Source organism: Carlito syrichta, unplaced genomic scaffold, assembly GCF_000164805.1.
Source record: "Carlito syrichta isolate Samal-C Ts95f unplaced genomic scaffold, Tarsius_syrichta-2.0.1 Scaffold112228, whole genome shotgun sequence".
NCBI classification, from domain to species: Eukaryota; Metazoa; Chordata; class Mammalia; order Primates; family Tarsiidae; genus Carlito; species Carlito syrichta.
Window position 1 is genome coordinate 154,257 of NW_007056324.1, and position 17,156 is coordinate 171,412.

General features: G+C 47.4%; 1 protein-coding gene across 1 annotated transcript; it reads left to right on the plus strand.

The window, feature by feature from the left end:
* The first annotated feature begins 236 nt into the window (after positions 1-236).
* Positions 237-6,537, plus strand: FAM205A (family with sequence similarity 205 member A). The gene is made up of 4 exons (XM_008070735.2): positions 237-477; positions 1,132-1,177; positions 1,714-1,774; positions 2,774-6,537. The coding sequence occupies exons 1-4, from the start codon at positions 334-336 to the stop codon at positions 6,504-6,506; spliced, it is 3,984 nt and encodes a 1,327-aa protein (XP_008068926.1). The 5' UTR covers positions 237-333; the 3' UTR covers positions 6,507-6,537.
* Positions 6,538-17,156: the final 10,619 nt, after the last annotated feature.

A 17,156-nucleotide genomic window follows, 5' to 3' on the forward strand; every position in this document is an offset into this window, starting at 1 on the left:
CATCAGGCTGGTGTAGGGGATGGAGAGTAAAGACAGGCCAGCAAATAGACATAGCCTGTAAGCATGGTAGCTTTAGTTCCAGGCTCTGTAGCCTTTACAGATAACCAGACACCCTCATCTACACACATGAGATCTACTGAATCACCACATGAGCTTCCTTACTACACACGCCTTACGAAACAGGAGGGCTCTGTGATGCAATCTGATGGCCTGGTTCCATCCTCTGTGAGGCAGACATGACAAGGCCTAGCACTGGGGAGTCATTAGGCACCAGGATGCTGAATGACTAGATATAGGAATGACTAGTCTCCTCATGCTTATGAGGGTTAGACCATGTTGAGCCCTATTTTTGTTCTGTGGGATGTTGGATATCCCTTATATACCTATGGCTCCATCTTCATCATTATTCTAATTATCTGGCAAGTGAAGAGGAGTCACCATGAATTGAAGTTGGAACCTAGAAAGAGCTGCTGCTGGGTAGGGATGCACTATAACCACAATGAATTAATTCAAACTCAGATCAGAAGGTTTCAAGCTCCAGGGTCCTTCCTGATGATACCACTGCCCGTCCCCGCCAATATTTATTCCATACTTTTAATTGAGTTTATACAGCCTTCTTCTCAGAGCCTAGAAGTAATTCCTTAAAAGAACTTCCTTGATGCATATTCTAATTGAAAAGCCAAGAACCTCTCTATTTACTTGAATAGAGACCTATATGATATGGATTCCACCTCACTGGATAGCAAAAGATCTTACAGTATGGGGGATCTGGTTGGTGGTGTTTTAATGCACTAGTAAGCTGAATTCTTTGACTATTAGAACCAGATACTCTTCAATCTGTACTCTTCTTTCTTTTATTTCATCCCTGGTCTCCAGCAGGACTTCTTCTCTGGGAATTTGATGGGAGGTATAAAGTTTGGAGAAGCTTCAAAGTGAATCACGAAAAAGCAGAGAAGGAAAATGGTGGGGTGAAAAAAGGTGGAGTATAGACAAAGAGAATGTAGGAGGGTATATAAAATACAAACAGATATATAGAGAGGGAATGGGAAATGTCTATGAGTTTTGTATCATTTTGGACATGAAAAAGAGAAAGGTGTCCCAACTTCACATTCTAACGTTTTTGTCTTTAAGCGTCACCGAAAAGTCAAGCAAAGGGCTAGAGATGCAGGATCAAGAGGTAAAGTTCCTATCACCCCTCTAATTCCCTTCTAATGTGACAAGTTTCCCATGAATACTATCCCTCTATGACCCTCATCCCAAGAGCCAGGTCCTCTGACACTAAAGTCTCCAATTTCCAGGACTGACAACTTTCTCAGAAGATGTCCATGGGTAGAAAAATCAGAACTTGGTAGTATTCCAAAATTCTCTACATTTCTCCCATGGAAATAAAAAATTCGGGACATAGGCCAGATGTTCCTAATGGTGTCATTTACTAATTCTACAACCCTGTAGAAGTCACTTCATCTCTCAATTCTGTTTGCCATAAAATGGGCATCTGATGATCTTCTCTCACTCACAATATGGTTGTGAAGGTTCAAGGAGAATGGGTGCAGGACAACAAGTCATGAATGATTATATTATACCCAGAGGGGCCTTAGAGCATTGACAGTTGGGGTTTTCAGGGTCCTCTTGCTGAAGGTCACAGACCACCAACTTTCTATAGATACCCTGTAATTGCTCCCATGCACATAACACTGTCTCCTGGTTCCTCAGCTAGAAGACTATCCCAGGAAGAAGCTGAGAAGCCACGGAAGCTGTACTCTAACATGAAAAGGTAATCTCTTGCTCTTTGCAGTCTCCCATACCAGCCTGGCCTGTGGTGATTTGTTGGTTTGACCTGAGGCAGGGATGAAGAGAGAGAATGGCTGGGAGAGAGACATACAGTAAAGGCCAATTTACTAGTTGAGAGGGTTTCCAGGACAAAAGGGGGTCCAGACACCTCAGAAGGGAAGAGTCACCCAATTCTGTACTGGGTTAGGATCACAGTAGTTCTGGAATTCAGGATTTATACTAGTGCATATTTCATGAAAGATTCTGCATGGGGTAACACTCAGCCATGAGATAAGTTATCCAGTCAAGAGAATGGGTTTTGCATGAAGAAGTCATCATTGTCTTAATCTCTTTACTGCTGTACCCTTTAATGAGAAGATACTGCTGACCAAGCTGGACCCTGGTAATATTACTTCCTCTGGTCCTGTCTTCAGGAGCCCAGTTGGTGGGACAACCCTTAGACAGAAGCCTATTATCTTGTCCTCTTAAGATTGCCAGATTACAGGATTGATTCCCAAGAGACATTGGGTGCAGCAGCAGGGACATCCAATAGTCCTCAGAATGCAAGGGTTCCACAAAAACCTCATTCTCCACAATTTGAATGTACTGAATACAAGGCTTTGGGTGTCCTAGCCTCAAATGAGACTGAGCCAGGTTCAACTTGGTCATGTTCCTGGCGATGCCTTATCAGCTGACCACATGGCTTCCCATCTGCTTAGTTCCTTTCTCTCAGTTCAGCTTCTCAACAAAGTCAACGGAGAACAGGCCCCAGCTCCCAGTCCTCTCTGTGGGTTGCCTAAGACCTTGCCCATTAAGCCCCAGATCCTCGGCCCAGCTCACCATCCCAGGCAAATGGTATTTTCTAAGAAAGTAGAGTGGTAGACATCAATGGGTGTAGGTCCTCGGACTTGCAGGACTAAGGAAGGGAAGTGCCCGCCCAGACCACTCTCCTCCAAGAAGGCATGACACTCCATCGTTAACGTTGCCATGTTTCCCTTCCCAGCCAGGGCTGGCTTCCTCAGGAGGCAGGTGTGCGGCGGCTCCTATGTGCGGATCCCTGCTGCCAAATCTGCAACGATGTGGCTCTGGAGATTCAGCAATTGCTGGCGGGTGAGAACAACCAGACCTCCCCAAACAGCCAGACCTCCCCCACTCTATCGGAGCCATCGCAGGGCTCTTCTCACCTGGATATTTTGTCTGTATCTAGCATATCTTTTGAGCAAAGTCTGGAACTTCATTCTCAGCACACCAGAGAGCTTTCACTGGCATCCGACACCCCAACACTGTCACAATTAATGGATCAGAAAACTTCAACCCACTCTGCTGCCCCGTTCACTAGTTCAATCAGGGTCCAAGATTACTGGGTTGATCACCTGAACCTAGGGCAGGGATTTCAAATGCCAGATGTGCCCAGGGGTCCAGACAGTATGACTTCTTCAAGTTTTGAGGAGCCTACAGGTCAAGTGAACCAGCAGGACATGATTCAGAGCAATCCCAACCATGTACAGGGGAACCAAGACCCACATCACTTAGAGCCCCAGGTCTCTCTGCGGCCCTTGAACCCAGAAATCACAACCCTGACACATCCAGTGGCCTCGGATATGGCCTCAGTACTCCCTGCCAATATGCCATTCCTCAGTCCTAATGTACTGAGGTTTCTTGAGGTACATGTAAAAAAATGGATACATTTCCAGAGGTGGGGGCTCCCCAGACGTGTGGAGGAGTCCTTGAGGCAGCTTATGCCAAACCCACCATTGCATTACCAGCCTGGAAATAACCAACCAGTTTCTTATATCCTGAACAATACTTCTCAGGTATCTGTTCATAGACTTGAAACCATTTCCCACCAGACCTGGTGTTCATGTATGGCTGGTCAGCCCATCCAGACCTTCTGGGTTTCTGAATGGTCCACTATGAACCCCAAACAAAGACACCACTGTCAGAAAATCCCAGACCCAATGGCCCTAGCCTCACACTCACCAGCCCTTAAAGCCCTAAGTGGCCTCTATCCACCACCTGGGGGACAGGCTAGTGACTTAGACAGCTATCTGCACCAGAGATACAGCCAGCTATTCTGTGGCCTCCCTTCTCTGCACAGTGAGTCCCTGGTTGCCACTTTCTTGGCCTCTCAAGCCCTCTCCAAGAATGAAAATTTGTCCAAGCTCCCCTTGAAAGATCCTATTCTCTTGAAGGATCTCTCCTTCCTCCCCCTGCTGCCTAAAACACCACCCCAGTCAACCCCGCCCTCTTCTCCACCTTCCCCAAATTGGGTGACTCCATCTGATCATCAACAAGCTCATATCCAGAATCATGTCCCATTTCTGACTCTGGCTGAGTGTGAAGCCTTGGAGTGTCACCTACTACAGAGGCAGTTACAGCTTCAGTGGGGCATGCCAGCTGTCTTCCAGAGATCTCAGCATGCCCAGAGCCCCATGCAATATGAACCCTGTGGCAAAACCCATTCTCCTGAGACTATGACAACTTCCTGGCCAGGGAAGCCTGTCTCAGTCCTCAACAGTGAACTACTCTTCTTCCCGGAGTATGCCCAGAAGAGGCTAGACTTCCACCTCCAGAAGCAGTTGATTCACCATCACTGGGACCTACCCCAGAACATCCAGCAGTCCACCCAGCTGCTTCTTTCCTCAACTGACCAACAGGCTTTGTCCTGGCACAGCACAGCCCTTGCTACTTCAAGCGTTCGCCAGCCTGTGGCTCTTGAGGCCAACAGGGCTGGTAATGAGTTATCAACCATCATGTCCCCACACTTGTTCGCCCAAGCCAAGGCAATATTGCAGAGCCATATGGATTCCAAATGTGGAGAGATCAACCATGGCAAGCTCCCTGCCTGTGTATATAGGTCCTGGGACTGCAGAACTACTGGGGAACTGGCAGTGGCTCCCCTCCCCTGCATTCCAGAAAGCCAGCCCATGGTGCTGCAGGCAACTAGTGACCCTGACCTGCATCACAAAGTTATGCCCTGGATGCCAACGGCCCTCAATCAGCAGCAACAGGCTTTACCAGGTCCTATCAGTAGACACCCGAGGCTGCCCCAAGCCCTCTCTGAGGGAGCCATCGAGAAACTGGAGACAACTTTACGGCACAAGTACCTGGCCTTCCTGTCCGGGCTGCCTGCTCTTTATTACGTGGCTCTCTCCAGGGCCATGGCCCCAGCAGTCACTAGCAAATCCATAATCACAGAGCGGGTGCCTGGGCCTACCAAAATCCCAGAAGAGCCTGTGACTCAGATAATCTCGTCTGAAGAACAGTATGTAAGTCTCGGGCCAAGCTTTCAAAACAACAGTGAGACTGGTGCAGACACCGCAGAAGAGTCCAAGCCTGCAGTACCAGTGGAAGGAACAATGGAGATGCTGCCTCTAGAAAGTCAGACACATCCTGCTATCCTCCACTCACACAAGACACATATGTTGGCCAAACTACGTTTCCACCTGAGAAAAAAGACCCTAGAGATACAATGGGGAATTCCCATCAGGGCACAGGAGTCCAGGGAACAAACTGCAGCAGTCCTAGAGAACAAATCCACACAGGAGTCTCTTGGGAGTCTAAACAACCAAGGAGAAACATTGCTCCAAGAACTTTCTACACCCCCAGATCCAGAATGGGTTCACCATAAAGAACAGCAGATTGCTGAGTTAAAGGCAGTGCAGCAGAATCAAAAGCAACCTAGTTCCAAAGCAGTGTCACATGGTTCTGCCCACTGTATCTGCAAAACCTCACAACCCAGTGGGGACATGACAGAGGCCCAGGTGCTTTGTGTTCATGTGGAGGCCAGTGTGAACACCACCAGCCTGGAGGAATCCTGGAGCTCTGAGCCCCAAAGCCCTGGCAAGACCAAGGACCCAGGTAAGGTTCCCACGCTTGCAGAAAAGAGGGAAGACCCAGAGAAACCCAAAGCAGCTGGGGACTGTGGAGAAGGGGATGCAGGTTTTGGGCTCTCCTCAACCACAGAAAAAAGACACCCAGGTGAAAACCAGAGACCAGCAGGGATGCCGCTGAACAAGACACCCCATGGCTACTGGCAAAGGAGTCATAGCTTTCAGTTTGCTGATCCCTGTCAGCACAGCCCCCAACATCACCCTCAGCTTAAGCTTCCAGAGTTACCTCCAGGAGTCCCTGGGAGGAAAGAATCTGAGAATGACCTGCAAGACAGTCAAACCAAACTACATGCCACTCTCAAACCAGCAAGGATTCCTGAGAATGCCCAGCCTGTGGTGTCCCAGACTTCACAGGGTCAGGCTTTCCCAAGTCAAGTATTTAAGACTAAGCCTCTTCAGGGCCAAACTTTACAAGGTCAACTTTTGCATGGGCAGGTGATACCAGCCTGTACTCACAAACAGCCTGGTCTTCCAGAGGCTAACTTGAGAAGTAAAGCAAGATCCTTTCTGCAACGTATTAACCCCAAGGCAAAAGGCAAAGGGCATAATGACTGCATATTTCCTATAGCTGAGAAAGTGACCAAAACCAGAAAAGAAAATGTTGAAAAGAGCCCAGCTCCAGCCAAAAGTCCTATGGGGAGACCTAAGACAGAGAAGCCAACAAAGCACTCCATTGACCAGTCTTCCCCCACCAAGAAGCCAGTAGGCCAGGCCTCCTTCAATAATTCCCATTGCCCAGACAATAAGCTCCGGCTGCGCCCCAGACAATCTGGCTCTGCCTCAGTCCAGGGCCATCTTCACCACTGCCCTCGGCACTATCCTCGAGTAGACCGTGCCACTTAACAAAGGCACCCACCCTAAATCCCAACCCTTACCTACAGAGAAACATCGGTCTGCTCAAGGTGAACACCCAGAGCAATTAAAAAGAATCTGAAGGATCCCCAACCTCTGCGTCCTTTAAAAAGACAGCTGTTGTTATTTCCATAAATGTGCAGGTGGGGCAGAGTGCCACCTGAAATACACTCCATATGTCTAAGCAAAGAGTTGTCTGTCTGTTCCTTGTCTTTGCTGAATTTATTTAGGGGAGGCATGAGGGAGCCTAAAAAGTCCATTGTCTAGGGAAGGAGTTTTAATTCACATTTCAGAGGGGTCACCACTTCACAGGACCCCTCCAAGCCACACTCTGGATGGTTGACAAAGGGATTTGTTCTAAGAAGTAAGGCCCTTATCTAAGGTGCACTGAAGTTAAGGGTGAGACTTGAATTCTGATCATTCACCATCCTCTCCTCAGGACTATTTTCCAATATCTCCTAACCCCAGAGCATAGGCCATTGTCTAAGACATAGCAATACCTTATATTTGTTGAACCCAAAGTCTGGGCTGGGGAAGCAGAAATGCTTTACATCATTGGGATGAGTGCTGTGAGCTGTGAAGTTGTGCCACAGGAGGAAATACTCAGCTGATGAGGAGGATCCCAGAGGTGTCACAATAAAATTACCTTGAAAAGCATCTTGCAATCAACAATTAAAATATGTGAGTACTTATTATGTGCTAACTACCATGCCAAACATAAGAAACAAGACACAGGACTTGCCCCAGTGGAGCTCATAATCTCATGGGATAGACAGTCTCATATGCTCAAATTGCCTAGTCAACATATACATTTGGATATCAAATATTCATCTCAAACTATACAAAAATGAACTCCAAATTCCACGTCCACCCACCACCACCACTCAATCACATGTACCAAACTTTTTTCAATCATGATATTTCTCACATCAGCTAATTGTAACACCATCTTTCCAGTAATTCAGGACAAAAACAAGAGTGTCATTCTTGAATTTTTTTCCTAACAATTCACATCTGACCCATCAGTAAATCCGGTTGTCTCTGTTTTCAAAATGCACCTGAAACATGACCACTTCTTACCCTCTGTACTGCTATCACTACTGCAATAGCATAACTAATCTCCCCATTTCATCCTGACACCACACACCCAACAATTTATCATTAACACAGAAGCCTGATGGTCCTCATGGAGGATTCTAGCTGCAGATAATGTGTAGATAGAAAGAAAGATAAAGAAAGAAACAAGCAAACAAAGAAAGAAAAGAAGGAAGGGAAGAAAGGAAGGAAGGAAGGGAAGGAAAGGAAGGAAGGAAGGAAGGGAGAGAGCCAGGTATGGTGGCTCACACCTGTAATCCTAGGCAAGAGGCCAAGGCAGAAGGATTGCCTGAGCCCAGGAGTTCAAGACCTGCCTGGGCAACATAGCAAGATCTTGCCTCTACAAAAAATTAAATAAATTAGCTGGGTGTGGTGGTGCTCGCCTATAGTTTCAGCTCTCAGGAGGCTGAGGTGCAAGGATCATCTGAGCCCAAGGATCATCTGAGCTGTGAGCCATGATTGCGCCACTGCACTCCAGCAGTGCAGACCTTGATTCACAAAAAAGAAAGGGCGGGCATCTCTTGGGAAAAGGCAGCAGAGATCACCTGCCTCTTGGCACCTGGCACCTGGCACCTGGCCCACACCACCACCTGCAGCAACAGGCCAGGCACTGGCAACCAGGACCATGAAGAAAGGGGAGGGAATCTGGAGCTGAGCCCCACTGGAGAAGACTCAGATATATGCCATTTTCTCTGTCCCAGGATGGGGCAGAGACCTGCCTTAGCTCACCAAATTCTGAGCAGCCTGCACCCTGAGACGAGGGGAAATTTCCGCACTCCTCTGGGATCGACCATCACTGACCCAGAAAGGATTCTTCAAGTACATGATACTGGACAGACAGACGCCCCACCCTCACACTAGACCAAACACAGATGCCTGCAATGGAGAGACTTGAGAATTGGATCCTGAGACACTTTAATGTTAAAAAATTGAAAAGCAAGGGAGGAAGCAGTAAGCAGAGGAAACTGAAAAACAGTAGTCAGTAAGGTAAAAGGAAACCACAAGAGTATAGAACACTGGAAGCCAAAAAAGGAAAGTTTTTCAAGAAGAGAGTGATCACCTGCATGAAAAGTTTCCAATCGGTCAAGTAAGATGAGGAGCATTAGATTTAGCAACATAGACATGTCCTTGGAAAAAAACAGTCTCAGGCGAGTGATGGAGATAAAGGAATGACTGGAGTGGATTCAAGAGACAATGGAGGTCGTTCTCGGTGGCTCAGCCTGTAATCCCACGCCTTGGGAGGCCTAGGTGAGTGGATTGCCTGAGCCCGTGGGTTCGAGATCCACCTGGGCAACTTGATGAGACCTCATCTCTACAATAAATCAAAAAAATTAGCCGGGCGTGGTAGCGCGCACCTATAGTTCCAGCTACTTGGAAGGCTGAGGCGGAAGGGTCGCCGGAGCCCAGCAGGCTGAGGTGGCGGGGAGTGGCCACTGCACTCCGGTCTGGGTGACAGAGTGAGACTCCAACTCAAAAAAAAAAAAAAGAGAGACAATGGAGATAAGACAATTGGTGATAGTAAGAATGATGTAAACTCCTCAAGGAAGTTTGTTCAAATAAAGATGCAGAAATATGCGGCAATAACACTAAGAGCATTTTTTTAAAAACAAGATTGGAGATACAGCATGCTGGATGTTGATGGAAGAGATCCAGTTGAGATAGATAGATAAAGTAATGATGCAGGAGTGCAAGAGAACGACTTGTGGTGCAGAAGTGAAAAAATGGGAGCAAGTCCCCAAGGTGATGAGCTGGCTTTTGCTAAAAGCACAAAACCACACTAGTGGTAGATGGAAGGTAGTGTTAATGAGAAATGCTTTTGTAGACTAAAAACAGACAGGCTTCCTCCACATAAAGAGAGTGTGAGCAAAGACTCAGAGGGAGCAATGAGGAATTGGTAAAGGCCTATCTGAGAAGGGGGGTGATATACCAAAAGAACCAAAGCCAGACAGCTGGAAGTGGAGAGGGATGCTGAAAGTTATCATGGCAAGCTTCCATTAGGGCCCAGGCAGTTGGAGGCAGTGTGAGAACTCAAGGCACAGAAAAGGTGGCTGAAGTTGTTGATGCTATGTGTGTGGCAGGTGCTCTTGGAACACTGAACAGCACGAGAGAGCATAGAGAAAGCTGTAAGTGCATGGAGCCTGAGCAAAAGCATGGGGCCAGAGATGGAGAAAACAGGCAGAGGTAGCATCCTAGTGCTCAGCAAGAGACCAGGGAGGTGGGTGAAGAGGACTGGGAAGCGGGAACACAAAGAGGCTGCCCTGAGAAGATGGAATGGACCTACATCTTGAACAACAATTATTCCTCAAAGGGTGCACCTTTGCATTTCCCTTCTGACCAACCTTAGAAGAGTCAGGAGCTGGAGGAAGGGCAGGAAGTGCTGTGATTTCTTTAGGACATGTCAAGAGGGCAGTGGAATGCCCCCTGGTTCCTAAAGAAACCCAGGGTCACTCTCCATCCTATCAATCCAAGAGGAGGTGGCGGCAGGACTTGCTTCCTCTGATAAGACCCCGGAATTTAGCATAATGTGTCCACGGCTTGGATACAAAAGAGCCAGGATGAGAAGAAGCACAGATGTGTCCCTCCACTGAATGATGATTCTGCACCTAACGGATGGGAGCCCAGGCCCTATGGCTCTCAGGGGGCAGAGGGTATAAGGCCCAGGCACGCTCAGACAACAATCAACAGGCGTGTTCCTAAAGCATCCCAAAAGATCAAAGAGGTCTTGTGACAGGTACATCCTCCCTCCCTGGTGGGAGCAGGGCAGAGAGCACCAGAGGAGTCTAGAGGGAGCCCCAGAATGAGGGGAATTGACTGAGAAGGGTCACAGCAGAATCACGTGGGAAGCTGGGGTTAGCGTGCACACATCCTGGTTTAGGGTGGAGCAGGTCTTTCCCATGGTTCTCCACAGGCTCCTACCTGCCTGAGGCCAGCATGAGCTCATGCTGCTGACCATGACAAAGGACTGCAGCAGAGAGATGAGCTGGAGTTGAATTCTTCAGCAAAGCCAAGAGCTGAGAGAAGTTGGGGTCAGAAACCATGATTAATGCAGGATGCTGATGTGGATGAAACTTTTCTTATCCTGTCCCATAACCCTAGAACAGTCCCACTCTCTGTCTCCACCCAGCCCAAGAGAGAGACAAGAAACAAAAGTATCAAGGGCATAAAATCAATAATTTACCACTCCAGAACTGGGGTAGATGCTAGGAACACATCAGTGCTTGCTTGGGATCTTTGGGTGCACCTGTGATATTTGAGGTAAGATCATGTCATGGTAAATGGCCATGACCTTCTACAGCTCTTCCCATGGATGCCCCAGAAGAGTACTTCAGAACTGCCTGGGGGAATTTCAGGCAATTGATCCCCCAGCCCTAGAAGGAAAGTGATTTCTCCACAGCATAACTTCTGTTGAACACTGAGTCTTGGCTGCTTCCCTTTTGTACCTACTCACTGTAACCCAGGCAGGGAGGGTAAGGAATGCAAGATGAGCACAGGAATAAGCTCCTTGAAGATGCTGTGCCCTGCCCTATGTGGGAGGTGGTTGGGACTCTGCTTTACCAGCCAACCAAGACCGAATGCTCCCATGGGACCTGCCAGGCCATCATAGAAGGAAGAACCAGAATGGCTGCTGTGTCCACTGCAGGGAATGGAAAGAAGGAAGGACAACCTTGAGCTCCAGTGGGGATATGAGAAATAAGCACTATGCAGGTATGCCAGGTACTAGGGGACACAGAAGACCAGATCCCTAACAGGTCTGACAGGCCTGCAGAGGTCTGTCCATTCTCATGCCCAGAGACAGTGAGGCCAGGACCCTGTGAGAGCATGGAGAGAACGAGGGGGGTCTGAGAAGGGGCCAGAGACAGATTCTGTTTCCAGAAGGAGGGGTTGTGCTGCCAACTGCCCCCTTTCCTGCCATGGCCCTCTCCTGCACTCTAACTTCTCTCCATCCACAGCCGGCAAGGGGCATACTGGGGGCTTTCCAGAGTGTATCACTCCCAAGGTCAGGCCCACTACAGAAGCCACAGGGGCAGGGCCCTGGGCAGGCAGCCTGACCCATGGGAATCCAGACAGCGGGAAGGGAAGACTTTCCTTACCGTAAATAGTGCTGGCAGCTGGGGCATGTCAGGGCTAGGGGGAGGATACAGTGAGAGGTCAGAGCAGAATATCACACACACACACACACACACACACACACACACACACACACACACACACAAAGACACATGAACACAGACACCTAGCCACACAGGTACATACACAAAAAAATGACACAAGTCAACAATGCCACTCAAAAACTAATTCAGGGTATATACAAACACATCAAGAAAGATATACCCATCTGGACTCATGAACACCCTGAGTCAGACATGCCTTAGCAGACACGGGCACAAACACACAGACAGACACAAAGGCAGGTTTGTATACATGGCAGACACAGGCCATCTCACAGGCCCACAAACACAAATGCTACCTCAGTCCATCCCACAAAGTCCCCTCATCCATAAGCTCTCTAGGCTAGCTCAGACCAGGCCCATCTCTTCCTCTCTCCCTCCCTCCTCTAAACTCTGGTTTGTAATTTCTGTTCCATTGCTTGTCCTTTAATAGAATAGTCTTGGATTCATTTGCTGACTCCTGGTCTCCACAACTTGGCTGTGGTCTTTTAAAGAAGCATCAAGGTCAGGAAGAGAGTCCACTGCGCTCTTTAGCAGCCCAGTCCTTCACCTACATACACATCGCCACAAGAGCCCCCAATTTACTGCTGGCTCCATTCCTGCTGTGTCCTGACCCCCAGGCATGAGGGAAGAACAAACCAGACAGACACACCCAGGCCAGGTTGCCCTCAGGGAGCCAAGAAGTACCAGGTCCTGGCTCCCCAGGGAGTATCCCATGACAGAGGACACGACCACATGCCTTGCTCTACCCCAAACTTCATGTTAACCACAATCGCACTCCCATCTGTCCTACCCCTAAACCGAACTCCAACCTCATTCCCAAAGAAAACTCCAAATGAGGCATGTACAACCCATAGCCCACAGGCCACATGCAGCCCAGGGCAGCTAGTAATGCTGCTCCAGAAAATCTTTCAACACCATGTGTTTTTTTTTTTAGCATTTATTTTCTTCATGGCCCCAGACATAGTTCCATTTTTGAAGTTCACAATCACATCTTATTCATGACATTACTTTTTGGCAGCACATACATTCGTGAGCAGTTGTTTTGAATTAAGAAGTACACGAAGAGCAAAATTCGAACAAACATTTCTGATGAGCACCCTTCAGAACTCACTAAGAATTGCGACCACTTCCATCCATCACACTAGACATTGATAGATTAGTTTTACCAAAACAAGGTTAAATTTCCCACTAGTTGTCCTCATTTTTTGAAACTTTATTTTAAAAAAAACATAAAAAAGGAAGTCTTACTAAGTATATACACTAACCATATCATACAATTTATGTGTGGCCCAAATCAGCTCCTCTTTACCAACTACAACCCAGGGAAGCCGAAAAATTAGACACCCCAGCTGTAAATCATAGTTCTTCAAATGGGCCCCTTGGAACAATTGTACGTCAGACAGCAAATGCTGGTGGGTGTTATACAAAAATGTTTGCACGGACAAACAATTTGAAATAGAAAACTGTGTTGTGGGGCCGGGCACAGTAACTCACACCCATAATCCCAGCACTTTGGGAGGCCGATGTGAGAGGATTACCTGAGCCCGCGGGTTCGAGACCAGCCTGGGCAGCATGGCAAGACCTCATCTCCACAATTAAAAAAAAAACCTAGCCATGCATGGTGACACGTGCCTTTAGTTCTAGCTACTTGGAAGGCGGAGGCAGAAGGATCGCCTGAGCCTAGAAGGTTGAGGCTGAGGTAGCCGTGAGCATGCCACTGCACTCCAGCCTGGATGGAAGAGTGAGACTCCGACTCAAAAAACAAAAACAAAAAAATGGTAGTGCCTCCTCCCAAGCAGCTGGATGGCTACCTCCCCTAGTCAGATCACAGTTGCAGGGGCCACTCATCCCCTCAAGTGTGGAGGCCCTGCAAAATAGTCAACAACCTCTCATCTATACTAGATCCATACCACGCAACACAAATAAGTCTAAATCCCCCTCCAGACTATCTTGGAAGCTTAAAACTCATCTCCAAATCCAAATTTAACTCCTTGGCTAATATTAATCCAAATCCTAAATGCAAGCAGCGCCTTCTTCCAATCCTAACACAATCTTAATCCAAGGTACACTAGCTTTTATTACCAGCAACCACAAACCCAATTCCAAACCCTATTAACATCATTGTGATTCCAGCCACATCCTTACCATTATCTAAATCTAATCTGGAACCACAATATCAATGCTGTTATAAGAACAATCCTGCCAGGTTTCCACCTCTGGATAAAAGTGCTTCCCTGGGCTACATTTGATAAAGTGGAATTGTCTTGGGCCGCACATAATTATATAACATAACTAGTGTATATACTTAATAAGACTTCCTTTTCCTATTTTTTAGTATAAAGTTTAGAAAAATGAGAGCAATATAAAACGAGTGTGAAATTTCACCTTGTTTTGGTAAAACTAATCTATCAATGTCTGTTTCGATGAAGTGGTCACAATTCTTAGTGCACTCTCAAGGTGTTCATCAGAACACTACAACCATGGAGGAATACATGCAGCTGTGCTAGGCACACAGATTTCCCACACATATGAAGTATGTGTCATTTGCTCTCCCAGGAACTCAGTAGATCCTTCAGTAGCAGCTACATAGTCCATATGGCATCTTGTTCCTAGAGGGCTCAGTGCTCGGCTGGGAATCCAAGAGTGTTAGTTCTGAATTCATCATCACGGGTAGAACTGAAGTCAGCCATGTTACCTCCCTTCTCACCCCCAGGGTGACAGTGAAGCACTCCTCTGAACCTTGGTCAGCCCAGATGTGGTCACACAGCACCCAAGTTCTCTAGGGAGCTCACCAAGCCAAAATCTTCACCCAGAGCACTGGAACTGTAGGTGGATACCCATATCTCAGATGTGCAGCCATCTGAGTCTTTTTGCCCTTTTCCCCAATAACTACATCCAGTGTGGCCTGAGGACTGAGAGGGGCTTGCTTCAGGACTGCACCTCTAGACACGCATACTGAACTTAGAGTTGAAATGTGTCTTTGGGGTGGGATGAGACCAAACCAGTAACTGAGGGCAGAGGAATGGCTGGGAAGACTTGGGAACCCAGAAAAGAACAACTCTTCTCATCATCTCAGCCCCTTTCCCGGGGACTGTGTCTATACTTGGGTTCACTCCCTTAGACTGACTTAGTATCTACTAAGACCTCTCATGCCCCCAGGTCTACCTACAGAACAGGGTGAGGGCAAAGACTTACTATTCCATTCTTGCTCTCAGGGCAGCTGTTTCCTTTTGGTCCAGCCAGGTTTCTACCTCTGGCAAAGCCCCCGCTGTTTCCCTTCTTTCCCTCAGGGCTCCCAACTTTCGTACTAAGCCCCAGGGGCAAGCAGAGAGACCCCCGTATCTTGAGGATGGAGCATCTCCCTGAGGCTGCTGTACTACAGCAGGCTCAAGTTCAGGGTAGAGGCTTAGGATTGATGCCAAGAAGAGCCTCCTGAATCTAGGAAAAGCAGGAAAGAATGAGACCTGTGGGGGCTGTGGACATCATCTGACACTAACAAGAGGCACTCCCTGATAGCAGAAAGAACAGTAGAGGGACAGGCTAGTATTTTGGAGCAAGAAGGAGCCTGGGATTTTAGGAGAGGAAGCCTCGCAGTCCCCTCTTCTGCCCTGACATCTCCTTTGTATAAGCTGTGCCAGGTCAGAAAGTCTCCTCCTTCAGGGGAGGTGAGGGAGCCATCATTCCAGCTTCCTTTTCCCCAGACCACCTTTGTCCCCTTCCACTGGTTCTTGCCAATCAAGAGTGTGGGATGGGGAACAGATAGGCTCAGGTGGCTCTCCCAGCAACACCCCACCAAATGCTTGGAATTACCTGGAGAACTTGGTAAATATATACCAAGATGGTACCATAAATATGTGTGTGTATATATATATATATATATATACACACACCATCTTCTATTTAAGATGGCCTGGAATAGGGCTTCTAAGGGCTCTGAAGTACAACCAAGTTTGGAAACAATCTAATACAATATGACTCTGGAATTATCTCCAAGGCTCCCACTGGGCCCATGTTATTCTACCTTTCTGAGATGTCTTCAAAAATAGGCTGCTCACTAATTCCTTAGTCACTTCCACATAGTCAGGTGAAGAAAAGGGAAAATCTGGGAATTTAAAAAATAAACAAGAAACCTTTCTGGTGCCAGGAATTGCCATTAGACCAGGAAAAGTTCCAAGAAATGTTATCTCTTTGTTTTTGCCCAGTCCTGTTCTAGGATCTAGGAATGCCACCCTCTTGCCAGCAGTGGCATACCAGCAGGTGCACACCCTACCCTGCTTAAGCTCTGTTGAAAAACCTCAGACTCAGCCGGGCTCAGTGGCTCAGCCTGTAATCCCGCGCCTTTGGGAGGCTGAGGTGAGTGGATTGCCTGAGCCCACGGGTTCGAGACCCGCCTAGGCAGCAAGACCTCATCTCTACAATAAATCAAAAAATCAGCCGGGCGTGGTAGCACATGCCTGTAATTCTGGCTACTTCGAAGGCTGAGGCGGAAGGATCGCCGGAGCCCAGCAGGTTGAGGCTGCGGTGGCCGGGAGCGGCCAACACTGTAGGAATAGCAACTTGCATTCCTGGAGTGGCTGGATGGTCACAGGGTGGGTAGTGGGAGCCCTGTCCTCCAAAAATTTGGGAGTTTACATTCTTGTTTGTCTGGTAGTTCCCTAAGGGAAAGGCTAGCCTTGGTTTCAGCCTCCATGGGTTGTAGCAGCTTCCCCAGCAGCATTTATCAGAAGATAGAAAGGTAAAGAACCTTTTTTGCAGGAGAGGAAGAGTCAGGTCGCTAAGAGAAACTTCGGTGACCCAACATAACAAAGAGCACAGTTTGCAAAAATAGTTTGGAAAAGTCACAAATGATGGCACAGTTCTCAAGTTAATACCAGCAACCCCTAAGGAATGAAAGAATTGAATTTCCAGAGACACCACATTATAATACTCAGAATGTCCAATTCTTAATTTTAAAAATTACTAAGTATACAAAGAAACAGAAAAGCATGGCCCATTTACAGAAAAAAGAACTTGACAGAAACCATCCCTGAACAAGCCCAGACATTGGACATAATAAATAAAGATTTCAAATTAACTGTCTTAAATATGCTCAGATAAACTGAAGGAAACCACAGGCACACAGCTAAGGGAAATCTGAAAAATGGTATACAGACAAAATGTAACTATCAGTAAAAAGATAGAAATTATTTTTTAAAGGATCCAAACAGAAACTCTTGAGCCCAAAATACAATAACTGAAATAAAAAATTTACTAGGGGCCATTGCCTTGCTAGACTCTGGTGTGGTCATGTGCTCTTTGAGCTATGGTTGTCACCATACTTCCTGGCTTTGGCCCCCTCCCCCACCCTGAGGAATCTTCTCTGTCCCTTCTCTCT

Coding starts and splice junctions, on each gene's coding strand:
- FAM205A (XM_008070735.2), top strand. CDS start 334: ATGTTGAGCCCTATTTTTGTTCTGTGGGATGTTGGATATCCCTTATAT. Junction 478..1,131: donor CTAGAAAGAGCTGCTGCTGG/GTAGGGATGCAC, acceptor TTTGTCTTTAAG/CGTCACCGAAAAGTCAAGCA. Junction 1,178..1,713: donor TAGAGATGCAGGATCAAGAG/GTAAAGTTCCTA, acceptor CTGGTTCCTCAG/CTAGAAGACTATCCCAGGAA.